This window comes from Syzygium oleosum, unplaced genomic scaffold, assembly GCF_021117445.2.
Source record: "Syzygium oleosum isolate NSW1041296 unplaced genomic scaffold, Sole_v2.1 Sole_v2.39, whole genome shotgun sequence".
NCBI lineage: Eukaryota > Viridiplantae > Streptophyta > Magnoliopsida > Myrtales > Myrtaceae > Syzygium > Syzygium oleosum.
The window spans coordinates 1148309-1172424 of record NW_026607523.1 but is presented as its reverse complement, the minus strand read 5'-3'; the positions used below and the strand labels follow the sequence as shown (position 1 = coordinate 1172424).

Genomic DNA, 24116 nt, shown 5'->3' with positions numbered 1-24116 from the left:
AAAGTAAAGTTTGGGGTTTATGAGAAAAAAAAGTTTGGGATATAATTGGGACAAAGGTTAAAATTGGGTTTTATGGAATTTGGCCCCCAAATGAAAACATTCTGCTACGTTCTCTTTCCTCCTCTCTCTCTCCTGTCCTGGAAGACAGGCATATCGAAGACCACTGCTGGAGAAGCGTAAAGCCCCGAGCTTGAAGGAAGAGAAGAAGATTGGAGAAAAATGGCGATGGCGAAGCCCGTCCTTCTTCTTCCAGCCGTTCGGCTGGAGGCGAAGAAGGCTCCCCCGGACGGTAATGGCGGAATCCCACTTCCCGCCACCAGCCTCCAAAGGCCCGCGCTTTCTCTCTCTAAGCCTTCTTGGGTTGTCAGGACGGAGGCAAGTCTTCTTCTTTTTTATCTGTTGAGCTAACACTCTTCGCACGACGCGTTCCGGATTTCCTGCCCAGAAATTCACACTGATTCTCGCATTTCATGGTTGTGTGCGGCGGATGTAATCGCAGTCGAATGTGCATAGGGAGGTTCGGAAGAAGCCAGAACCCCCTTGCGTTGTCTGCCATGGGAGTGGAAGGATTGATTGTCACCGTTGCCGCGGAAAAGGTTTCTCTCTCTCTCTTTCTCTCTCTCGGTGGCAAACCCAGATGGTTTTGTTCAATATCAGCTCGGATTATTGGTGAAATTTGCTAACTTGTTGTAAGTAATTACTATTGCATGGGGTACCTGGGGTCCGGGAGCAGGCGACTACTGCCGGCCTCCCTCGGGTTTGTCGTTGGATGTGTATCGTCGGGCGAAATGTTGGTTCTGATGACAGAATCTGTAGGACCAAGTCATACATGTTCATGTTGTAACCTTAAAAGGAAAAAAGAAGGAAAGAGAAAAGAGAAGAGCATAATACAATGACCAGATCCCTTGTTTTATCCCCCTTCACTGTTTGAATGAACAATCAGCTGTTGAATGTGCTCGCTGAGTTTCTTTCCTGCTACCAGTAGTCAATCTCTTTATTCTATTGTGTGTAAAACATTCTTGCAGTTTGGTCTTGGTAATTAGTTGCGGGAGCTCCTCCTTGTTCATAGATAGAGTCTCTATCCTAAATCTAATCTACTTGGAGTAATGCTGCAATTAATGGCTGGAGTTTGTAAATTTTTTTATAAAGTAACGCTAGCTTGCGTCGAGGTCTTGATCAGAACAGAAATGTTGTTTGTGAGAGATCTGCGCATTGCAATGCTGTTGCAGGTGTTTTCTTATAGCTATGTCGTGGGGACGAACTTCATTAGTTTCCAATTGCGAGAGGATAGATTGACCTTATGCATTGTTCTTGCAAGAGAGATTACGTATAGTTGTCTCTTCTCGGTATTGGTAGCTATTAACTTCAGACTTGTCGTATCTAGGACAGGAGAAAATATCTCTCTAGGTTGGATAGTGAAAAACGCGAAAGCTTCTGCTACCTATTGTGTTGAAGTTAGCCCATTGCATTACTAGTGATCCGGTTCAGACTTGTGAGTCATGGACCATAACTTATGGTGGCTTGACAAGAGGGTGAAGCTCCGTATATGGTCAAGTGCTGATAGCCTACTCTTTTCCGAGCAAAGAGGCCACTAGGCTTATGCCTGTTGCCTTCATCCCCACATAAGAGTCTGTATTAGTAGGTTTTGTTGTAATCACAGTGGTCTGCTTTGATGCTGCTGCTTGTTCCATAACAATATGCACACTGTGTCGCCATGCCTTGCCTGAAATTTCACCTTTTGTCGCCTTGCTTATTCTGCATCTATTCTGGTTCTGGTTCTGGTTTTTTTTGTATGGCCGTCTTATTTTATTTTGGCTGGGCTGAGTTATCCTGATTTTCTGGGCTCGTGCTTTTATAATGTTATAGGAAGGACAAATCATGTTCACTTGAAGATGCTTCCAAGAGGGGAGTGGCCAAAATGGTGAGGTATCCAACTCCTCCATTCTGTATGACCATTTACTTGTCGTGACTGATGAATGAGCACAGTTTTTCTAATTGTAACTGTGCAAATAGCATTGGTCTAAGATTCACCAGATTGCCTGGCAGGTGCCGGACATGTGGTGGTAGTGGCCTTGAATACTGCTCGCGATGCCTTGGCACTGGAGAATACAGGTATATAATGGGCTTCCAGTTTATGAAGAGGGAGACTAAAGAGAGTGCAGACAGTGGAAGATATCAGAATGAAGCGAACGAAGATTGTCGAAGTACCGCCGATCGACTCCTCAATGGTGACTAGTCTGTGCAAAATTTCATTTGCGTTGACGGATGTGGTTCGGCTAACTTGGTCATTGGATGGGGCCAAATGTTGCAGCTCAAGTCTCTAAACTATCGGGGGTTTGCCAGCTCTGAATGTCTTCTTTTCAGTGTATGGCTGAGATCCAAATGTCGTGGCAGCATTACCAAGAATCTTGAAATTCACTGGAGAACAGCAAACCCTTAAATCGAGGAAGATTGGTCAAGCAAATGGGATGTAAAATCACATGTTTCCTTCCTTTCTATGTTTGAGTTTGATGATTGAAATCGTTGTTAGCGGTATGAAAGTGAAGTACCCTTCCCGCATTTTAGTCTGAAAACAGCTTCTGTTGTGATGATAATGTTATATTACTAATACTAACAAAAAATATTCAACTGCTGCTTCTGTTAGCCTGAAAACTGCTGCTATGATGATGGACAGAGTGTCCGAGCTTGCTCTGCATGACTCATACTTCATTGACAACTCAAACTAGGAACATTATATGTCGGTATGGTTATGAAAATCTCCCTTTAGTTCTTTTTATCACCTGCCTGAAAGAGCTGAACAAATTGTTTAGTGTGCATCCACCTTTGTTTTTGCTTATGTCGTAATTGGTTTCTTGCAAATCCACCTGAAGATCATCTTTCTATTTCCTATTAAAAAAGATTGAGCTATCAATTCAACGGAACGTAATATAACGATCTACACTCTGCATGACTCAGATTTCATAGACAACTCAAACCAGGGAGCTTATATGCGTCATGGTTGAGAAAATCTCCCTTTAGTTATTTTTATCGCCTGCCCCAAAGAGTTGAACAAATTTTTTGGTGCGTACCCACATCTGTTTTTGCTTATGTCCTAATTGGTTTCTTGCGAATCCGCCTAAAGATCATCTTTCTATCACCTATTTAAAAAGACTAAGAAATCAGTTCAGCAAAACGTTATATAACGATCTACACTTTACATAACTCAGAGTTCGTCGACAAACTCCCTTTAGTTCTTTTTATCGCCTGCCCGAAAGAGTTGAACAATTTTTTTGGTGCACACCCACATCTGTTTTTGCTTTATGTCATAATTGGTTTCTTGCGAATCCGCCTAAAAATCATCTTTCTATCTCCTATTCAAAAATATTAAGCTATTAATTCAGCATAACGTAATATAACGATCTAGACTCTGCATGACTTAGACTTCATCGACAACTCAAACCAGGGAGCTCATATGTCGTCATGGTTGTGAAAATCTTCCTTTAGTTCTTTTTTATTGCCTCCCCAAAAGAGTTGAACAAATTTTTTGGTGCACACCCATATCTGTTTTTGCTCATGTCATAACTGGTTTCTGGCGAATCCGCCTGAAGATCTTCTTTCTATCTCCTATTCAAAAAGATTGGACTATCAGTTCAGCAAGGCGTAGTATAACGATTTATTCTCCGCATGACTCGGACTTCATTGACAACTCAAACCAGGGAGCTTATATGTCGTCATGGTTGTGAAAATATCCCTTCAGTTCTTTTTATTGCCTGCTCGAAAGAGTTGAACAAATTTTTGGGTGCACACCCACCCACATCTGTTTTTGCTTATATTGTAATTGGTTTCTTGCGCATCCACCTAAAAATCATCTTTCTATCTCCTATTCAAAAATTGAGCTATCAATTTAGCGGAACGACGATCTACATGGTCTTGCCCGGCAATAAGCAGAAGGGACGTAGTTATCATTTCATGATGTACTTCATTGTAGGAGCACAAAGTATCAACTATCAACACCTTGAGCTTGATAGTCAATGGATTGTTCCTCGAGATTAAAAAATTCACTATTGTTGCTGTGTTCTAGGAAGCACGCACACTCTCCGAGAGTCTTCGTGTCCGGTCCTTGGATTGGTGTCAGACACGCGTCGGACATATGGTATCGTAGACACGTGTCGGACGTATTGGATATCAACACTCGTTCGACACTCTTTTTTTATTATTTGTTTATTTATGTATTTGAATCAAATTAATTTGATTGAAATAATCATAAAAATGATAATTCATCATATATATATACATTTAATATATGTATACTAATGTATCGAAATTTTTTATTTTTTGAAAAATAACATGTATCATAATGTATCGAAATTCTCTATTTTTTGAAAAATAACATGTCGACGTATCTAGTCGTGCCACGCGTCAGTACTACTTAGGCTGTGTAGGAACTGAATTTGCTTAAAACCCACGTATCAGAGCAAAAAATTGCTAATTTCGATTGGCAGTGACTCGAACCTCCCCGTTAAACAAATGAATAGGAAAGCATCAGTCAACTGGCTTCCGCAATTGCATCAATTAGACAGCCAGATTATCTTTTCATTCAACCCTTCCTCTTATTGATGAGAACAAGTAGGAGCCAACTTTGCGGCATGTTATGGTTCGGTGGCAATAAGGATGGCTAAATTCACAAATATATTCTCAATATCAACACAAAAAGTCAAACGAGTAAACAATAAAGAAGAAGTAGATGCTCAAATGCAAGAACTACCAAGGAATCTTTGATTAAGGATAGTGCAGCAACTCTATCAAATGCAAGAAAACATTTCGGGCTGCAACGAAACCCTTAACACTAGGAGTTCACAAAATAATTAAAAACAGAAGTGAATCCTTTACAGATGGCAATTCTAAAGACGGGAAAAACTCATTATCTAGCACAGCATTGCAAGATCAAAAGATAATGGCGCGCGTAGGTACAGGTAAGGGCATGGAACAAGTTAAAACAAATAGGGCTTCAAGTTACTGCAGCTTTCACCTGGACTTCTGAATTGTTAATGATTAGGTCAGGATCCTTTATTGGACTCTTCTCCAGGAACATCATCCTCATCATGGTAGATATTCTCGGCCATCTGCCATATTTGAAGGATGTTGTCCTCAGCCACGCTGGCTACGACCCAGTCTTCACACGGGTTCCATGAAAAGTCCGAAATTTTACTTGTATGGCCACCATGAATGAAGAGCAACTCGGGTGGTCCATCTTCAGCATCCTCTGGCGTCTGCTCTTCATCAATCCTGAAATAGAATCACCACAATATGCATTTTGGCAATTGTTACACGTCTCTTTTTATCATAATAACCCTTCACTACAAGCATAGTCGCAAATGTGCGAAGCAATTATCATCTTAAATAATTTCTTCTACTCATAATCAATATAGGAAAATTTGAGAAGATTCTAAAATTGTGCATTCATGATAAATATCATGAGGTCATTCAATGTTGTGTCAGATTCATTTTTATTTGGAAGTCTTCCATGATCAATCCTTGCAGGGCACCCAAATGAACTCCAATGACAAAGGAAGGACAAACTTGAGATGTGTGATTTCAAATCAAAGCTAATAGAAAAATCCTCAAACAACACTGCTATTTCGCTTGCACCGGTAAGAAAAACCTACAATACAACCTGAAAGAAAAATGTAGAAACTATAAAACTAAGCTACAAACCTGCTAAGATCCCACACCATAAGTCGTCTACCAAGGCAGCATGAAGCTAGGATTGTCTCATTCTTCGGATTCCACCCAACTTGGAAAACTTCTTCCCTGAAACCAATATGTTTTCTTAATGTAATCCATCAGGCAGCAAACGATTATAAATAAATCAACTTTTTAAAGCTTCTTCCAATAACATCTATAAAACAAAAACGGGGATTTTAGTAAACAAAGAAACATGCTCTTACTTGTGAGCGTCAAAGGTGTGAAGTGCAGTGCTGATCTTGCGTAGATCAAATAACTTAACAGTCTTATCTGTAGAACCTGTCGCAACAACCCATTCATTAAAGGGGTTGAATGCTAAACAGTTAACCTACATTGAACCATGGATAACAAAATCATGTCATTACATATTGTGGAAATACCACACTTCAGTAGAAAAAGGGCTGAGATAGAAAATGTCCAACTCAAACCAAATAAAAAAAGTTCTGTAAACAAGCAGGATAGATCGAAAATGTTACATGAATCATACAAATAAATATACACATATCAAGATGGATACCTATGACTTGATACTGGTAGTGAAAACACTCAAGTGAGCTCTAGAACTTAAAGAACTAGTAATTTCTCATGGCCTAGCACCTATCACAAAAACAAGAAAGGGCAAATTTGCTAAACCAATTGAAGACTAGAATATTTTCAGGCAGATTGTATGTCAACGGAAAACAAATAAATCACACGGACAATAGAATTTCTAGCATGCAACTGAATAGCCCACCGCTTGATTCTGGTAGAAACGAGAAAAGTTAATAAGCTTTTTTCATTTACAAAGCTTCTTGATTTCCTAGGGAACTCATAAAAGAGGATCTGGAATGTCATGGCTAAGCATAAATCTGGTACTTTATGATGTGCCTACATTGTTCCTCAAGCAAATGGCAAAAGTCTGGAATCTGAATTTAAATGAATAATTTCTGGATCAAGTGAGATCATGATTGGTGACATCATCTTCTTTCCGAACAACTCAGGATGAAGCACATAATTTTGATTTCTCCTTCCAAGTTTAAGGTAAACTAGCATCAGAACCATGGTTACTCGGGGGTTTCTTGCATATGGTGGGTTAATTAACCTCAGTGTAATAAACAGTCTGAAAATTTTTTTTCACTATGATTCTTTTAAATTATTATTTCTTTCTTGCTCATATAATGCATTAGTTTTCTGGCAAGGAGCCTAATTTTTCCACTTCTAGTTCTCGAACAACATAATACTCAATGAATTTTTTTGTTTAAATATTTTCTCTTTGATTTATTATAGTAGAACCATTTATAATTAACCTAAACATATGAAGCCAACCATAATTAATGAACAACTTCTAGAAACTATTTTTGCACAGTAACTTGCGATTTAGGTGATCAGTGCCCCAAAATGACGGAACATTCTCCAATGTGACAATTCAAAGCAAAGAGACAAAATATAGTTAATGCTATTCACAAATGTGCCAGACAATTGGGATATCGTTTTCTTGGTTTTGCAGTGTCTCATCGAACGTGTTATTAAAAGCTCAAAGTGCTTGACACCTACCTCACTCTGATGAGCAATTACAGATTGGACAGGCTTGCTAGCTGATGGAGTCCGTAGATCCCATATTAGCAGGTATTGATCATCCCCGACTGAACCAAATAAATATTCATGTCTGAGATGCCATGCTACATCTTCAACAACACCTTCATGAACCTGAATCACACCAACAAACAAGAATCATACATAGAACATGCAACTAAATTCAGGTAACTCCTCATTGAACTAGTGGACGTTTGAGGCATGGAGTGTTTGACCAGCCTTATGATTTAGCTCAGAATAACTTGCCAGCAGGCTAGAAAAACTAAACTGGCACAGAGGAGCTTAAGATGGATAGATAGTGCTAGGTGTAGGCAAGAAAGGCACCTTGAAGGTTAGCATGGCATCGAGAGACTTGTTTTTAGGAGTTGCATTGATGTCCCATAAGCATATCTGAGCATCGTCTGAACCACTGAGTAGATGTCCTTGCTTGAACTTGCTCCAAGATAATCCATAGCCTTCAGTACTGTGGCCCCTCAACCTTAAGTCAGGACTGCATGCACCATCTAGTGGAGGCTTAGATGGGTGCTTGCTGTAATCAAAAACATAAACTTCTGCACTGACCGTCTTGGTTGCTATGATAAAGGAGTTTTGTGGCATGTAACGGGCTCGGTTCACCTCTCCGTCATGATTTATTTGCTGTATAATTTGAACCTGCCAAAAACAAAGTGTAAGTGGTATTAACGCACCACAGGACTTTTCCCTGTATATCATGAATCATCAATCTTCTCACAAAATTGGAATGCTTCCAGTGAAGAGAATCGCTAAGCTGGCGCAGTAGACAAAGCAATAACTGCTAAAAGGCATGATGAAGTATTACGAAATGCAGAACCCACGGACGAATAAGACTTAAAGGCTAAAGACAATTTCCGAGTGCTGAGATGTACATGTGTCAGAATAGCATATGGACAATTTATGATGCTACCTATTATGATGAATTCAATACAGGAAGCCTACGGGATGCATGACTTGCATTTTTTGCAGAATTTCATTAATCTGAGACCGCTTCAAATGTCCGGGGCACATTTGCACTCGTGCACGATCACAACACTCATTTGCTAAAGCATTTTGACAAAAAGTCACCTCATTATAGTTTTCACGCCATCATTTCATCAACAATTTATAGACTAACCCGGCTAAACACGATAGGCCTATCATCCCTCATATTAAAAGGTCCAACTTTCTTCGAATTCAAGGAGGTAACGTTTAGTATCAACCGATGATCACATTCTTCAACATTACCCCATCACTTCCTCTTATTAAAGGAAAGCCAGATCCACAAAACCATCTAGGCCAGAGTTTCATTACCAATTCATTAGCAAAGACAGGCTTCATAACTCCAGCTTCAGCCGATCTAACATCAAATCATTACTTCTAAATCCATCGTAGCAATCCTCAGTCTATAAACCCTACACGAAGCATTACAAAGAAGGAACCACGTCTTTGCTACCGATGCCATCATACCTTTTTTTAGAAACACCACCTCACTCCTGATTTTATTAAAGGATATCTTGAATTGACAAAGCAACAACAGAAGCATACATTTCTCCTAACCTGCCCCTTTCAGGTAAATATGACGAGATTACACTTACTTAGAGACATCATCTCAATCTACACCGTTCCGACCTAAAAACCTCTAGAATTCCATTTTATCCCTTTCACTCCCAAACTCCAGTAAGTTGGCTGGTGATCCAGAGTACACCTGGGCGGCAATATCTTGAGCATTCTCAGTCACGCCTCCTTAAACTCAAAGAGCACTAAAAGATGTATAAACTATATATTGCAACATCTAAGCTTAAAGCTCATTAAAGTGCACTGTTTCATGCAAGGAAAACATTGGAAGGCAAGACGTAAATTCCAGTTGGAACAATGCAAATGAAAAAGGACAGAATGACAAAATTAGACAGATCGGCAAAACCATCGATGCGGATGGACAAAGCCCGAGAGACAAAGAAGCTTCAAACGAATCCAAGCAGTTTCGAGCTAAATTTTCTCTTTTTTTCCTGGCAAAACTATGCAGAGAATGCAGGTAGGCAATCATTTCAACCTTCGGGAAGTAATCTTCCTTAAGCACACACAAACACAAACATACATCTATTCGCGTTTTCTGTACTACCCGGACAGATGCACATTCCTCGGGCCAAAAAGACCGACGGAACAGACATTACAGACAAGACAAGACGGACAGAATTCCCCTCCCCGTCCCAAATCTTTCCACCTTCCTATTTCACATACAGCAGCACCGCACGAAGTGGGGAAAAATCGATGTCAAGACACATGAAAAGAAGCGCACCAAAACTAAAAGCCCCAAAAAAAAAGAGGCACAGCTGCCTCCTCCTCCAACCCAGAAAATTCGCGGGCTTCACGCGCGAGAAGGCCCCCCCCCCCCTCAATTACACCACCCGAACTCATGAAATCGAGCATAATGCAACAAGAACCAACAGCAAAAACAACAAGAGGAGGGAGGAGGGTCCAAAAATCATATTCAAGACCTTGCCGTTGGCGCAGCCGAAGCCGCCGACGTCGGGGCGGTCGTCGTCGTAGTGGCGGGCGTCGTTCTCGGCGTCGTCGAGGGGGAGCTGGACCTGGGCGAGCATGAGGTAGTTGGGCTCGTTCTCGGAGGTGTGGGTGCCGAGGACGAGCTTCTGGACGGAGTGGTCCTTGCCGGGTGGCTCCTCCCGGTCGGGGAGCCACTCGACGGTGAGGGAGGGCCACTCGAGGGCGTGGGTGATGACCAGGTCGTAGAGGAACGGCGTGTTCTTCTTCCATATCTTGTACTCCTCGTTTATCAGCCTCTCCTCCATCTCCCCCCTCATCTCCTCCTCGTCCTTCCCCATCGCCTCCCTCCTCCCTCTTGCCCCAGATGATGAAGACGATGATGACGATGATGAAGACGATGGAGCTCGATCTTCTCCTCCTCCTTCTCCTTCTTCTGTAGAGACTGAGAGATGAGGGGCGAGGGAGACTTCTGTTTGTGGCGGAGTCGCGATCGAGTGTGGGAAGGGGGGGCTCGCGATGGATCTGGAGCGCCCCTAGACGCCGTTGGATTTTTTTGGATCGGACGGCCGTACGCGCCTTTAGAGGGAAAAAAAAAATTCCGATTAACCAAGAGAATAGGGATTCATATCACGTGAGATTTCGTGGGGATCGCGGCGCGGGGGGAAGCGATAGGTTTATCCGTACTGAGTTTGTTCCAAATCGATCCTTCGTGTGTGTGTCGCGAGGGAAACACACACGAAGATGGGTTAATATGAGACGGATTTTAGGGTTAATATGACACGGATTTACCGATTTGAAATTTTTTCGAAGAGTATCAAGCCTAGAAGTCTATACATAAAGACGGGTTATTCTCACCTCTACATGAATAATCGCTAGATGGGCAAAAGGATACTAAACGTTTCCGTATTTGCACGGTTACCTTCGATTTAGTTATTGTCCTATGATGGGTTATCTTCGAATTTAGATTCATTGACATTTAGAAAGTAAAAAAAAATTAGCATCATCCTCATCATGGCTCCTATTGCGACGTTACTCGTTTTTCTTCACTTCTTCCTCGAAAGCTCATTTTTGTGGCGACTTTATTATTTACTATTTGATTAGTCTCAAAGGAAAAAAAAAATATATCGCGTATTTTGGCTTCAATAAAAAAAAATAATCAGTGATTTTCTTCAACAATAGATGACACCCTTTGTACGTATAGCATGTAAGAAGTTATAAAAGTATCTAAAAATGCACATAAATATGATTATATAAAGTTATGCACCTTTAAACACTTAGATAATTTATCATAAACGCTCCATGAACGATATTATTTTTTTTTTGTCAATTCAGAATGACTGAAATTTATTCTAAAAAAAAAATTCCCTTATTTTGTGCGAAGCTTTCATTTAATCAAAATTCATCTTTCAAAAATCCTCCTTGAGGAATGTAATTGTGATTTTACTTTGGAAAGAAAATCCTAACAAGAACATTTTTCTTTTCAATCCAAAAATCCCATTTTGTGTATTTAAAAGCTAACTGAAAGAAAGATTTACGGTGATATGCACAACAATATCTCGTGGTAAAAGGTTTGTTATGTTCCAATTTTTTAGGACTCTACTTGATAATCAATCCATAAAATTTGGTTGAAAACGTGGAAAAAGTTAGATTTTTTTGAAGTTTCTCTTTTCGATAAAGCTAATGTATATAGAGAAATCTAAAGATAACAAAAAAAAGAAAAGAAAACTCAGTTCTTTTAATGTATATGGTAATACCCATTTCAAAATTCAAAAAAAGAAAGAATGAAAGCAAGTGATATCCTTTAGAATAGCAGGTAGATCTTCCAAGGAAATTGAAAAACTAAAAGAAAAGGGGAAAGTGAATAAGTTTGGGGTCACAACTTTAAAATTTAATTGGATGATCAAAATAAATTTTACCCTTTTTAATGAAAATGTGGAGTTTTTAATTATATAGGGTGGAAATAACCCCACACGTGTATAAAATTCTATGTTGCGAAAACCAGAATCATATATGGGTCTTCATATACACCTCTAGCATTTTTGGAACTAAAAATTTATTTTTCCATGACCTAGTATGCTATTTTCTTAATTAATGTGCACAAATCTATCGATTTTGAGTGGTAAAAACAAGGCCTTAAATGAATTCAAATTCGATCTGCTTCAAGGTAGATTATTGTGGTGATCACACTACCAAATGCATGGTAGTACATTGTCGACAAAAAATATTTTGGGAAATTGAGATTTCTATTGTAACGGGGCAATGTAAAAATTGATTTTTAAACTCTTAGCTAACGTTTAATTTAGTCATTGAACTATCATTCTGACCAATTTGGTCATTCTACTCTTTTGTTTGAAACGATTTGTTACTTCTAACTGACATGACAATCCAACTTAGGCGTGAGACCCATTTTTGCCGACGTGTTGACGTGGCTCCGTTTAGCCACGTTAAGGACATTCGACAAAAATATAAAAAAGAAGAGAAAATTTAGAAGAGAGTGTGGGTGCGTGTGTTTGGAGGCGGGGCGTCGCTTCATTAGCGTTAGCAAGGGCCGCACACCATCACCAACCATCAAGCCCGAGGTCGGGGCGACGGCGTGTGTTTGGAGGCGGGGCGTCGCTTCATTAGCGTTAACAAGGGCCGCACACCATCACCAACCATCGAGCCCGAGGTCGGGGCGACGGCAAGGGTAGCCGGCCAAGTGTTTAGGAACTCTTCTTTCTGCATACTGTTGAGGCGCACCATTAACTTCAGGAAGCCTTCTTCCTATATCATCTTACTCATATTTTTTGGTCACGTATATATAACTCCCATGGCTCAATCTTTATACAAACTAATTAGGCTCGGGCGAAATTTTCATGGGTTGGCCACAAATTAGGCTTGCTTCCAATCTAAACTAATCCATTTCTATCGCCTCATTTAGATCTCGTGGATCTCACATGATCAATGATCGTAATAATCCAGACAACTGTTTATCTCGACTCTACCAATCTACTAGCAATCTCTCTGGTGAATTTGGCTCACAGGCGAAATTGTCATGGGTTGGCCACAACTCGGAATTAGTACTAATACCAAGCCGGAACCCAGAAAAACGAAATAGGCACCGGCACCGAATATAGAACCATGAAGATTGGACATATTAACTTTTATTCCGTGATAAATTCATCTCCTAACAGATCTCCTTATCCGCCTTTACAATGATGCTTTCACTGAATCTGCAAACAAATTGGCAAAATGGTTTACAGATCAAGCACATCAGAAAAAGTGAGAAAGTTTACAAGTGAACAAAAGTTTCATCGCCTTTGATACTTCTTTAAGAAGTTGTTCCGTATGGAAGCAATGCAGCAGCTACTATCCTCCCTTCCTCATTCAGTATGTTGTAAGTCGATGAGGCGTTTCTCTGCAAATATGTGTGACAGGCAATGTAATTTTACGAGCTATTGAAAAAGTACTGCGATATTTACATCAACATGATAATAACGGTTAACTCAAGCCCCGAAAAACCAGCACAGGAAGAAACTAATCTTTTTCACCCATCTATTTTAGCTGTTACCATGCTGACAGAATATGAAAATACAAAAACTCAGAATCACACCGTACTGTTTGGTCTACCAAGAATCCAAATTAGTAGAACAATACAGTCATTGCTTCAATAGAATGCAGCTTCATGCATCACAAGAACGTCTCAGATCAACTTCCATTAAAATATCCCGTAACAATGTTCACCTAACGGCTCTAAGCTTAACCACCTCAGTGCACAAACAAAAAAGGTTTGAAATGGGGCAAGAATCATGCTCAAATTATCCAGAAGATGATTGCAAGACAAACACTGCACCGTCCATAATTAGTGAAGCTCATATAGATGATATTCATCTTCATGGATGGCCTACACAGTGGAGGAAAATCTTGTGGATAAGTGCATTAGGAAACCGAGAATGTTCCTAAAAATCCAAGAATGACAGAGACCGGAGGGAACCAAACTGCACCACAAGTAGACATAACTAAGTTATCAAGTCTTCTGATTCCTATTGATGAAACGAAATCGAACAATATGAAGAAGTATAGCCAATACTACCAAGTATTCAATTGAAAGTTGTCAAAAATAGTTGAGATGACCAATTTTACACTACTTTTTTTCATACAGACAAACCCGAGTCTTCAATGGTCGTAAACATGTCATGCTAACAAAACACACTTTCTAATGAAGAACTTCCTAAGAATCAGCTTATAAAATGACTCTTAGCCATCGGGCTTTACTTAGCAACTGCAGCTGTTGATTGCAGCTAGTCATGCCAAAACAAACCAAGTTGCCAAATTGGATTTTGATTTGTTTCAAGCATACCTAGCTTTTCACATGGGCCCGGGACTCTATTTAAACTAGGTATTGTATTGATAGAGTGGATTCCACCACTCTAGAGGTAGAAATAGGTAAATGGTAACTCCACCTCAACCTAATGTTGAGCCAAGTACCTCATTATTAGGGTCCTCAATTATTGAAATTGAGAAAAAATTGCCCGATAAGTTCTGAACTGTATGTACGGAGAGTATTAAAACTTTTCAATTGATTCAATCAAGTTTTAAGTTTTTATCAAAAAATTGGAATCTAATTGTAAACCTTTCAATTAGTTCAGTTAAGTTATAAACCTTTATCACAAAATGCCATTAAGTCCCAAAATTGTGTTGAAAAGTACAATCAATGATGCCACATAGGCACTTTTCCCATTGAAACTTCTTCCAATGAGTTTATTTGATTTAGGAAAGTGAGTATTACGTTTGACCAGCCTACCCACTGAACACTTGTCGAAGACCGGACCAAGTACTGCAATCTAAATTTCCCCTTTCCCCATAGCACATTTAAGGGGAAACCACTTCCCTCCCACACCCACAAGGAAGCCAGCGAGGTGTTGTCTAACTAGCCCACAACAATGCTCAGATAGCCATGTGCCAATATTAGTAGTGGACAGCCTTGCCTTGAATTAGACATGCTCTACTAATCACTCATCCAGATCATACTTACGGAGGAAAATTACAAACAGTAGCTGTCAAAGGCATATTCATCTGTAGAGGTTTATTGGGAGAAATTTTTGAGTGGGACAGAAACAGAACTTGTTGGTCAGCATAGCTAACTACATAATGATAGACCTTTTCTTTCCAGTCTACTTGAACACTTGCAATAAGAAATTTTCTGCATTCCAAACTTTCATTACAGCCAATGCTCCACTGAGCTACTAGAATTAGATTATATTTCGAGATATAGACACTAATGCCACCTCGGTTTTAATCGGTCAGAGGAAACAAAAGGAGTGGTACGATTTTCTAGTAAGAGTGAATTGTTTTGACTTATAACCGTACTGATCCATTTTCAGCTCATTGCCTGGGACTGTTTGGTTGGGCTTCGGCTTTCTTGCAGAAATAAGTGAGTAGCTTGTATTTTAACTATTATAAAATACAGAAAAAAGTGCAATTTACTTCAGAAGTTACTAGTTTCACATTTTTTAATAATAAAATCTTATCTAAATAAGTAAAAGTTCAAGTAAAAAGATAAAGCAAAAATAACTCCAAACACACAACTCTTGCTTGGCACTTCCAGCACTTGGTCCAAGAAGCAATTGCTTTTTCTTAAATTGGCCACAACTCCTAACTTTGGACCAGGGAAGCAAATAGTGGGATGGTCAGAGGGTTGTATTCCTTTATCAAGAGGCAAGGTTTTGACTCCCTTCCACTATAATTGGGTCAGGCAAGCCTTCACCAGGTGATGTTGAATGAACTAGCACTTGTGACAGGTCCAAGTGTGGGAACGCTCCTACAATGTTGACGAGGATGTCACACCAAAAGAAATGCCTGAAGCTGGGTTAACAAACTACTGGCTTTCAGCTGAAGGCTTTCAGTCAAAAAAGTTTTTCAAATACTGTGAACTATAAAAGAGAATAAATCCCTAGGATTTGAGAGGTTCACTACTGAGATTAGTGACCAAGTCATAGCTTATTACAAGTTAAAAGTCAGATCACCACAGCTTTAGACAAAAGCCAAAACTCACATGTAAAGCCTGGCCAAAAGCCTCAGCCACACCAAACATCCAAAGTCATTGTGAAGTAGCTCATCGAAAATTGGCTATAGACAGCAAATTATCTAATGACGGAAAATGTTTTCAGACTTTTACTAGTTTGGACACCAATTGGCAGCCTAAAACTTTGAAACATGAATTTCCCTCCTGTAAAAGGGAAATGAATTTCCCCGAAGACACCACTATCGTGCTGCCAATGCAGCACCAATTAGCACTACTCTCTCTCTCTCTCTCTCTCTCTCAACTTGATCTACGCTGCTTTTACCATAACTTTATGGATGTTTTTTCTTGCCATAAATTATTCGAACACTGGAAAACTAATTCCCTCTCATTTACATGCTCATAACCAAATAAGAGAAAATCAATCACTTTCCTTAAAATAAATTTCGGGTAAAACCATTTCCTTCAATGTATTTTTCATTAAAAAACACACCCTAGAACAAGTTTCTTCTCCAACTTCATCGACAGAGTCATCAATAATAATAAAGAAAAAATAATCCTTTTATAATCTTAATCACAACCCTGAACAACATTAGAGAATTTGGCTGCAGTTTTTAAGTAAAGATGAGAAATAATGGAGAATAAGTTCCTGTTATTAGCTAGATAAATGTGTGAAGTGACCTAGAAGATGAACACAAATAAAGTGGTGTACCGAGTCAAGAGCTTCCAACTTCATGCCAGTAGACCGAATGAAACGCCGAAGATCGGGATCAATGGGTTGTATGTGCCTCCCACAGCCAAGGATCAGAATCTCTGAAATATATTACAAACAATACTCAGATTCAGAATACAATGATGATACAGTCATATAATGTGATGACACAAGAAGATGCCCACAAGATATCTATTAAAAACATAGATAGAATTCCCCCAATGGAGTGCCCAGTTTATATGAAAAGTACGTCTTTCAGCAATTAATTCCATACTACATGCCTAAAAGCATAAAGAGTACAACAGGCACTCCCTTCATGTGATTAGATGCAATGTAGCACCCAGCTAAGATACAGATGCAGAATACCTCTACTATCCGACAGATTTAAATGGCCAATGAATGAACTCATGCTACCAACGTTGCAGTTGAATGTTGGAAAAAAGCAATTTCCACAAAATTAAGTTGATGAACCTTAAACTGTAGGCAGTTCATAGTCCACGTCTACTTGTCGTCAGACACTCAGTCTTTTCTACAATTATTTTTAGATCTTTTCTAACGCATGGGGTTTTTATGGGAGCCACCTCTTGGTGCTCTTCTAAAAGCTTAGTTGTAGGGGGGAAAAAGAATAGTCCACACGTACTTCTACCAAATAAAGAAGTTACAATTGTAAGGAAAAACATGCACGCCAATTCTACAGATAGGATCACACATAGTGCACAGATTCTCACCTGGTATGGGTCGAACAGTCTGGAAGATGGACAAGCTGCAGAAGAGAAGAAAAGCACGCAAGGTAAAATAGAAGTCAAAACCTGAAAGAATTATAGTGCTAGCTATGGAAAAAGTTAAAAAGAACTTCATATACGCCCAGCTCTAATACTCGAGAATATCTAAGGTAACACATCTCCTAAATCATCAAGTAAATGTTCAAGGAACTCCCAAGAGTCAAATCCAAGAACTGCCCCCATAATGTTCAAGGACCTCCCAAGAGTCAAATCCAGCTCTAATACGCACTATCCTGTCCAATGTCAAGTTAAGGCAGTATCCGTTCCATTGTCAAGTTCAGGCAGTATCCTGCCAATTGTCAAGTCAAGGCAGTAGCAAATTCCATTCACAACTCATTCCAGATATAAATGTTAGTGTCACTAATACAATAACTTTTTTGGCTTCCATAGCAGAGTGGCCTTGACATAGCAGGGCTAATATTTTGGAAACTTCCTTCCAGCCACTCAACCATGTCCCCCAACAACTCCAACTATTCTACAATTCTTCCGAGGGACAATAACCACGCTATTAAACTTATATGATCACTGCTTTGACTAAGTACATATTCAATCTTGCAGTCATGGATGATGTTGTTTCGGGCTTGGTACTTTGATGCACTATTTTCATGCGAACCCATACCAATGGTAAAAGAACGCATCCCCTTCACTAACAGATGCAATTAGCCATGCACAAAAAGGTAGAGGCAATTCATCACAGTATCGGTCACGACCCTTCAATTTTCCCATCAAAATTCAGGCTCCAACCCAGCCTCCCTGTTTTCTTGATCATAGGTGCGGCGTTTGTTAATTTCAAAGACAAAAGATAGGGAGAGAGAAGATGAGCAATTTGCCTGTCGGGAGTTATGTCGGAGAACTTCTGTGGGCTCCAAGACATCAGCAGATTCCCCACGCAAAGCAAGCTCCCCTCGTACATCACTCCATTCACCTTGAAACCCGTTTCCGTGTACCTGCGAATCTCGCGAAGAGCGAGCCATAAAAAGACAGCCCAGAATGACCCAGATGAGAAAACCTCCAGCCCACGAAAAATCACCCAAAAAAAAGAAAAAAAACGGAAAATTAGCTCGGAGGGCTAGAGGGAGACGGACTGTTGGAACCGGAGCTGGTCCTCGGGGACGTTGTCGATGAGGTTAATCTGGTCGTAGAGGGAGAAGGCGCGCCGGAGCGAGGGGAGGAGCTGTTGGTTCGAGGGCCTCGGGTTCAGCTCGCGCTTCAGGCTGCGGATGAGGTCGGGCAGCCTCTGCCTCACCGCCATTGTTGCCGCTGCGTCGCCGAAGCTCTCTGCTTTTGCAGGAGGAAGAAGAAGACGCCGTCGATTCTGCAGAGTGCGTCCGTGCTCCGTCTTCGGCCTCTCCTGGAGATTTCTATCGGGCCGGGCCGGGCCGAACAAATTCTAGTAGTAATACGGCCCATGGCCCTTTAAATTCGTATGCTGTTGCTTGGTTCCTTTCCATTATTGGTCTGTCACTTTATCGGTGCACCTGCGGTACATTTAGGATGCATTTGGTTCAGCATTCCCAATGGGCTTTCGACCTCGAAAGCCCCTTAGGGAAATGCTGAGACGTTTGGCAAGCATTTTCAATGAGCTTTCGGCCAAAAGCTAACATTGGGAATGCTGAAAGTCCAAAGTTGGTCCGGACCAGTTTTGAGCTTTTAGCATTTGCTTAATGCTGAAACCAATTTATTTTCTTCCCCAACTACCCTCATTAATTCTTCAATATTCCAATTTTGTTTCTCATGACTGTTCACCTTCTTTGGGCTGAGGGCGGCCGGCTAGAGCCGCCCGAGGCCAAATCGGGATAGCGAAGCGCCGGCAAGAGGCCGGCGAGCTCATCCGATCCCAGCAACGGCCAACCCTAAGCGATCGATCGCTGGGTCACATGGCCTTAGGCCTTTCTTGCCTGGGTTGCGTGATGGGCTACGGCCATTGGCGAGCCAAATCTGGCACCGGCAGCTGTTGCCTATCGTTGGCTCCGGTGAAGGGTAAGCTTTTTTTTTAATAAAAAAATTCCCAAAGCCCTTTGCAAAATAAGATTTTCCAAATAGTACTTGGGCGAAAGTAGCTTCATAAAGGATTTTTTACTAAACGCAATTTGCATTTCCCTAAGGGGCTTTAAGTTAAAGATATTTACATTCCCCAAAAGCTTTTTGGGAATGCTGAACCAAACACACTCTTCGTATTTCCTTTGTCCGTGCTCTTGGGATTGATATCCAAGCTAAATGTGGCCAAATGGGTCTGGAACCCATATTTTTAACCCATTTCTAATAATATTGGTCATCATAGATGGGTTGCCTTAAGTTTTAAAGACAAATTTAAGTGGGCATACCACTTCACAACTTAAATAGGTCTCAAATGGATTTTAAATGTGTCATAAATAGGTTAGTTATTCAATAAGTTTAAGCAGGTCATTAATAGATAAGTCATTCTTTTCAATTCTTTTAATTTTTTGATTTCTTAATTTTTTTTCCTTTTTCTTTCTTTTCCCTTTTTTTTTTTCTGGGAATCCGGCAAGGGTCACCAGTCACCGGTCGCCGCCGACCGATCGTTGGTCGTCGGTCGCCGCGCCCCCGGTCGCCACTGTCGCAGCCCCGCCTCCTCCCGGCCAAACCCGCGGCTATGAGGCCGCACCCGTGCTCGTGCCCATGCCCGTGCCCGCGTTTTTGCCGCGGTGCTTGGCCCGTTGCTACTCATACCGTGGCTACCACTGCTGCTGCTTCCTGGTCGATGACGAGCCCACTGTCACTACTTCCTCTTGCTGCTGTTGCTGCCCCGCGACGAGCCACACACACTCCACCATCACCGATGCCACTGCTCCCTCCTTGCGGCCAGACTTGTAGCTGTGAGCCCCTGCTGCGCCACCATTTCTGTCGTTGCTACTAGGCAGTGTGACCGCGAGCTCCCGCTGCTGCTGAGCCACCCGTTGGCGTTCGCCACCTGTCTGACCGACCTAAACCCGATGCCCCGAGTTGTGCCGTCACTGTTTCAGTGCCTCACAAATGTTGCCATAGACGATGAGAGCCGCTGCCCTGGCGATTCTGCCGCCGTCTTTAGTCGCCGCCGCCTCCTTCACAGCCAGACCTGTGGCTGTGAGCTGTGATCCTCGTCGCCGCTATCCCTGTCGTTGTCCGGCGTTGTCCCAACAAATCCCATTGCTACAGTACTTGGTTGAATGCGAGCTAACCACATGGCATCGCCCCTCGTCCATCCCGGTGTTCTCCATCGCAGCCGTGGCCGTAGCATCCCTCCACCGTTGGGGCAGGTGTTTTTGTTTTGCAGAGTGAGCGGAGCACCACCGCAAGCACCACCGCCATCGCCGTCGCCGATCCACCGCCGTCGCCCACCACGCGTTCCGTGATCCCGGCTCGAAGCTAAGTTCGAATTTGGAAGATATCCACAAATTAAGTAAGAGTATTATCCAATACTGGTTTAAATATTATCTCGATTTGGATGATATGTTATCTTTTGTGAATCTTTAGATATATTTAGGTAATGCATGGCATATCCGCAAGGTTTTCAAAAGAAACCATAAGTTGGGAAATTCCCAACTTAATAACGTGCTTGAACGACTATCTGATCTCAACCATGAGATACGATACTCCGTAGCACGGAAAATCGTTATTCTATTCATAACCATTAGGATACAATAATAGATTTTATTTGTTCCCAAATTTAAACGAATAACCTTTCATCAATATCCATAACTATATGGATATGATCGCTAGTTTATATCATTTTCCTAATTCAAAGACGATAAAACAAATCTTGCGTGGATTGATTTCGACCGTGGTGGTTATCTATTTGTTTGATCTTGTTTCCTTTAGAAGAAAATCCCAAAAAGATAAGTTAGGATTTGAATCAATTTTTTAAGATAAGAATGCATATTTAGGATAGGTTTAAATAACTTCGTTTGAATAGAATAGGATAACCTAGATTTGCTAGAAAGATAGGATAATTTTCCAATTTAAATTAGGATTTAAAGTAATTTATTTCCTAGTTTAGGTTAGATATTATCCTAATCTTGATGGTTTATTTAAGGTTATTTCTAATTTCGAATTTTCATAAAAAATACCAAAAAGAAGTCACTTTAGGATAGGTTAAATTATCTTTTCTAGAATAGATTGTATGTTAATTTAGGAATTTTTTTTAATTCTGAATTTTCATTGAAAAACACCAAAAATATGTCATTTGCCCGTCATTAGAATTAGGTCATTTAATCGCATGTCATGTAATTCGCATCCTAGGTTTAACTAATCGCATGTCATACTTTGTGCGTCATGGGAAGTAAGCTAGTTTTCATTTAATCAAGTGAAAATAAAAAAAAACATACATTGAATGAATTGCTTGTTAATTAGAAATCATATTAGGATTGTCAAAATGATTTTTTATCTAATAATGCAGATACATACGTTGCTTCGAGGTACGTCATTCTTCCTATTTAGTAATTTATTTATTGCTTTCATTATTGGGTGTTAATTTGGTGGTTTGCACACCCGCATTATCACCCCACGTATTAGGAAGTAATAAAATGGATCCAGACTACCTGCTCAAACATTTTCATGAAAAGAAAAGGTACCGAAAGAGCGTTAGAGTAATCTAGCGTAACCAAGTCCTTGCACTCATAATCTCTGGTTCGTAGGAATAAAGTATATCTCCCTATACTTTATTTGTGTTTCTAATCAACCCACCATAAATAGATTAGTGGTGACTCTGAAATGAAAATCATTTGCATGTTAATAACTTGAACCATAAGTCGCGAATTAATAGGGCTTGAGAGGGCCCGAGTTAAGCTTAGACTTAATAATCCATTAGACGAACCCTTAGGTGATCCATACCTGCAGGAGGTAAGGTCGAGATAGCTTGGCGACTCCGCTGGGGACTTGAAAATTCTTAGTGGACTTAGGCTAATTTTTCTTTTCAAAAAAATATTTTTGTTTGGTAGCGAGGATTCTAGGTACGTCCTTAATGTTTAAGGTGTTAAATGTTTTTGTAGAATGAGAGGTATAAGGGAAGTCGTGGTTGCTAACCTTTATCTTGCAGGGGAGGTGTAGAATGAATGGTTTATTTTCAGTACGAAGCGCTGTTTGATTAAACCTGATGTGCATGTTATTTGCATACACTACACTGCACACATTACCCGTTGTCGAACCTAGGTAGTACAGGTTTAGGATGGTATCGAGATAGTGGATACCACGGCTATAATCACGTAGTATGGGTCGCCCTCCTCAGTCCTGAAAATTTTCTTTCCCGGTGTCATTGAGTTACCACCCCGGTTGCAACTATGCAACAGGGTCGGCTCTTTGACTAAGCCGATTCCCCAAACCACGACCATGTTGGTTTAGTCTGGTAATCCTCGAGACTCCACTTTGCAAGCCAGTCTAGAGTAGAAATCTAACCTCACGTCTCATGCTTATGTCTATGTGATTGCCAGTCCTACTAGGTGAAATAAGTCTTCTGAACCTTTACTTTGCAATTTACTTATCTTTCTGTATTTTTTTGGTTGGTCCATGGCATTAATCATGAGTCTTGATCCATATATACTATGGGAAGAGCTGACATCCGGATCATCATTGCTCCTAAAGACGAGCTTAGCATTTGATGGAACAAACTTAGTCCGACCAACCGTATGTTTGTGAAAGCCAAGATAGGGAGATTGCTCCCCTTATTGGAAGTCAAACTTCGTACCGGCCTTGTTTGAGCACTGGCGCATTTCTGGTGTTCGGAGACGACTACCTTTATATTTGGTGAGCATGAGCTTACTCCGACTTTGGAAGAATATAGTATAGTCATTGGAAAATCTTTGGACTCGGAATTAATTACTTCACCCATAAAAATCGACCCCATAGTCTCCTTGTCGGAATTTTTGAGTATCAAAGAGGATGAAGTGAGAAAAATTTTGAAAGCAAATCGTGGAACATGTCCTTTTTCATTTTTAAGTCAATGTTTTGACACAGCCGCGTCTTTTCAAAAGGGTAAAATCTTTTTACTAGCTTTCTTTGGGTTCGTGATTTTTCTCCATTGCAAGAATGCTTGTAACTCGTCCATTGCATGGCTCGTTCAACATGTTTGCACCGAAAAGAATTTCGTCAACACCGTTTTAGCCGAAACTTTCATTTCTCTTACTAAATATAAGCATAACGGTGACAAAACATTTCACACTCCCCCTGAACTTCTACAAATTTGGTTTCTATCCCACGTAAAAGGGTGCGGCAACTTGGTGACAATACCCAAGGTTAATGACTCTAATCATCCCATTTTGAGATTAAAAGATAGGCAAAAAGATGCTCCAGACTATAACTATTATGAATGGTTGACTTTTATGGAAAATCTTATTCTCAAAGGTTTCAATGGCATGCTAATTGGTTCTAAGTCCAGGAGGCATGATTCACATGTAATGGTGTCGGACCAATTCCCCCGTTAGGCTTTACTAGTGTGATCGAGTACTATCCATCCAAAGTTACTCATCAATATCAGGTGTTGCAAGTACTCCCACCAGCGTTGCAGCCAGAGCTAATTTGGGCCGATTTCACTTATGGAGATGATGACCATGAAGGAACCATAACCTTAATCAAGTCTATGTGGGCAAGTGCCAACTATTGAAACTGGTACTACCCAAAAGGGAGTTGAAAGGAAAGCAGAAGACTTATTTTGCATCGACTGAGTACATCCGATCACACAAGATCCCAAAGAGGTTACTCTCGAAGATACCGAAGGTGCCCGTCAAGTCCACTATTCGTGTAAAGAAAAACCTTCTCAAGAGAAAGGCCGAAGAAGCTTAAAAAAAAGACTCTAAGATAGTCGAGCATATAAGCAGCTGAAGAAGGAAGTCGCCTC

The 24116-nt window shown here is 40.6% G+C and overlaps 3 protein-coding genes across 5 annotated transcripts; 1 reads left to right on the top strand and 2 right to left on the bottom strand.

Moving 5' to 3' along the window:
- Positions 1–112: 112 nt before the first annotated feature.
- On the top strand, positions 113–2633 carry LOC115692595 (uncharacterized). Of its 3 annotated transcripts, none has more exons than XM_030619503.2 (5): positions 113–375; positions 500–596; positions 1867–1921; positions 2047–2228; positions 2312–2633. In XM_030619503.2, exons 1-5 carry the CDS (start codon positions 220–222, stop codon positions 2347–2349), a joined length of 528 nt encoding a protein of 175 aa, XP_030475363.1. In that variant the 5' UTR covers positions 113–219; the 3' UTR covers positions 2350–2633. The 3 variants fall into 3 exon arrangements, with proteins under 3 accessions (XP_030475363.1, XP_030475364.1, XP_056161723.1); XM_056305748.1 differs by having other exon boundaries at positions 242–375; positions 514–596; XM_030619504.2 differs by having other exon boundaries at positions 116–375; positions 2047–2633.
- Positions 2634–4732: 2099 nt separating this feature from the next.
- On the bottom strand, positions 4733–10197 carry LOC115692580 (WD-40 repeat-containing protein MSI1). The gene is made up of 7 exons (XM_030619488.2): positions 10189–10197; positions 9786–10146; positions 7621–7947; positions 7258–7410; positions 5928–6052; positions 5695–5790; positions 4733–5265 (listed from the first exon to the last, which is right to left on the bottom strand). The coding sequence occupies exons 2-7, from the start codon at positions 10128–10130 to the stop codon at positions 5037–5039; spliced, it is 1275 nt and encodes a 424-aa protein (XP_030475348.1). The 5' UTR covers positions 10131–10146; positions 10189–10197; the 3' UTR covers positions 4733–5036.
- Positions 10198–12905: 2708 nt separating this feature from the next.
- LOC115692578 (uncharacterized) lies at positions 12906–18596 on the bottom strand. Its single transcript, XM_030619485.2, has 5 exons — positions 18373–18596; positions 18118–18234; positions 17234–17268; positions 16506–16606; positions 12906–13189 (listed from the first exon to the last, which is right to left on the bottom strand). The coding sequence occupies exons 1-5, from the start codon at positions 18537–18539 to the stop codon at positions 13103–13105; spliced, it is 507 nt and encodes a 168-aa protein (XP_030475345.2). The 5' UTR covers positions 18540–18596; the 3' UTR covers positions 12906–13102.
- Between the last annotated feature and the right edge of the window lie 5520 nt (positions 18597–24116).

Excerpts from the sequence above, each read along its gene's own strand:
- LOC115692580 (XM_030619488.2), bottom strand. The coding sequence starts at position 10,130 with ATGGGGAAGGACGAGGAGGAGATGAGGGGGGAGATGGAGGAGAGGCTG. Across the intron at positions 7,948-9,785 it reads TCGGCTGCGCCAACGGCAAG|GTTCAAATTATACAGCAAAT; the intron begins GTCTTGAATATG and ends TGTTTTTGGCAG. Across the intron at positions 5,791-5,927 it reads CACACCTTTGACGCTCACAA|GGAAGAAGTTTTCCAAGTTG; the intron begins GTAAGAGCATGT and ends TATTGGTTTCAG.
- LOC115692578 (XM_030619485.2), bottom strand. The coding sequence starts at position 18,539 with ATGGCGGTGAGGCAGAGGCTGCCCGACCTCATCCGCAGCCTGAAGCGC. Across the intron at positions 18,235-18,372 it reads GACCAGCTCCGGTTCCAACA|GTACACGGAAACGGGTTTCA; the intron begins GTCCGTCTCCCT and ends CGAGATTCGCAG. Across the intron at positions 13,190-16,505 it reads AGTTGGAAGCTCTTGACTCG|AGAAACGCCTCATCGACTTA; the intron begins GTACACCACTTT and ends ACATATTTGCAG.
- LOC115692595 (XM_030619503.2), top strand. The coding sequence starts at position 220 with ATGGCGATGGCGAAGCCCGTCCTTCTTCTTCCAGCCGTTCGGCTGGAG. Across the intron at positions 376-499 it reads CTTGGGTTGTCAGGACGGAG|TCGAATGTGCATAGGGAGGT; the intron begins GCAAGTCTTCTT and ends ATGTAATCGCAG. Across the intron at positions 2,229-2,311 it reads CGCCGATCGACTCCTCAATG|CTCAAGTCTCTAAACTATCG; the intron begins GTGACTAGTCTG and ends CAAATGTTGCAG.